Source organism: Ziziphus jujuba, chromosome 8 (genome assembly GCF_031755915.1).
Source record: "Ziziphus jujuba cultivar Dongzao chromosome 8, ASM3175591v1".
Classification (NCBI taxonomy): domain Eukaryota; kingdom Viridiplantae; phylum Streptophyta; class Magnoliopsida; order Rosales; family Rhamnaceae; genus Ziziphus; species Ziziphus jujuba.
In genome coordinates, this window is record NC_083386.1 from 20,341,978 (window position 1) to 20,343,503 (window position 1,526).

Sequence of the window (1,526 nt, forward strand, 5' to 3'; positions counted from 1 at the left end):
CATATTGTGAATCGCACATAAATGAATGCTATATTTATAAAAAGGTTAATTTCATTTATTTCCTTTAATATTTAATTTCAAAACAATTTGATTATGTAATTTCAAAAATATTATTTATTTTTTTAGGTTTTAAATAATTCTTTTTTTTTTCTTTGTTATTTCATTCATATTGTACAAAATAATTTCCACGTCCTCTCAAGATTAAATTGACAAATAGAATATTCCTTCATGAAAAACACCAAGGCAGCATGCGAGTAGGTTAAATAATAATAATAATAATAATAATAATAATAATAATAATTCTCTAGATTTTTTATTATTTGATTTTGCGTCCATATTTATATTATTACGATGTCATCCACACAGGTACAACCAACCAAACGACACTAACTAAATCCAACACAAGTTTTGGGGAAAAAAGAGCAAAAAGAAACCTTACTACGCACCAACAAACCCTCCATCAACGGCCAGATCAGCGCCGGTGACGAACTCGGATTCATCACAAGCAAGATACAGCACGGCATCCGCCACGTGTCTTGTTTTCGGAGCAACACCTTTCAAATGTGCAAACGACTCGAACAGCTTCTCTGCTTCCCCAGCGTCCATCCCAAACGCCTTACACGTAAGCGGTGTCGCGACCCCATTGGGCGACACAGTGTTGACTCTGATCCCATACTCGCCGAGCTGCATACTCGCCGAACGTACCAATCCCAGCACAGCATGCTTCGACATCACGTAATCTGTGTGTGCTTTTCCACCGTGTCTCGCGACCACACTCGCAGTACACACTATGCTTCCCCTCACGCGCCCTTCGACCATCGCACGAGCCGCGTGTTTCACGCACAGAGCCATTCCGCGGACGTTGATGGCGAAAAGACGATCTAACTTCGAGACGTCGAGATCGAGGACGGTCTGTTGGGAGCTGCTGAGAATCCCGGCGTTGCTGAACATGACGTCGAGCTGACTGAATTTCTGGACCGTTGACTCCACGGTGGTTTTGACTTGGTTCTCATCGGTTACATCGCAGTGAACGAAGGTGCACCTGTGGACGCCGATGGACTCGGCTACTTTGTTGCCTAAATCGTCTTGAATGTCGACGATGACGACCATCCGAGCTCCATGATCGGCGAAGAGACGAGCGACGGACTCGCCGATTCCACTGGCGCCGCCGGTGACTATGGCGACCTTGCCTTGTAGTCTCTGGTTGCTGCCGCGGCCTGATTCCGATGACATTGTGTTCTGTAGAATTTGGAAATATTGATGAGTTTGGGTGTTTGACTCAGACTCCATATATATACATATATATATATATATATTATATGTATAACAAAGTGTGGGGTCCACGTTGCGTGAAGGAGGGCTCCACCTTTTCATTGATAATTTTGTTTGTATCGGGTGGGAGAAAAAGACGACAAAATTCTTTGGCAAGTGACATGCATGAATACATTACCCAAAAAAACTAAAAAACCAGACTAAAGTGACATGCATGGAATCCTTACGTATAAACCAGAAAAATACATTATAAA

General features: G+C 42.4%; 1 protein-coding gene across 1 annotated transcript; it reads right to left on the bottom strand.

Moving 5' to 3' along the window:
• Positions 1-279: 279 nt before the first annotated feature.
• LOC107413786 (short-chain dehydrogenase reductase 3b-like) lies at positions 280-1,267 on the bottom strand. Its single transcript, XM_016021832.4, has one exon. It carries the CDS (start codon positions 1,231-1,233, stop codon positions 439-441), a length of 795 nt encoding a protein of 264 aa, XP_015877318.2. The 5' UTR covers positions 1,234-1,267; the 3' UTR covers positions 280-438.
• Positions 1,268-1,526: the final 259 nt, after the last annotated feature.

Excerpts from the sequence above, each read along its gene's own strand:
- LOC107413786 (XM_016021832.4), bottom strand. The coding sequence starts at position 1,233 with ATGTCATCGGAATCAGGCCGCGGCAGCAACCAGAGACTACAAGGCAAG.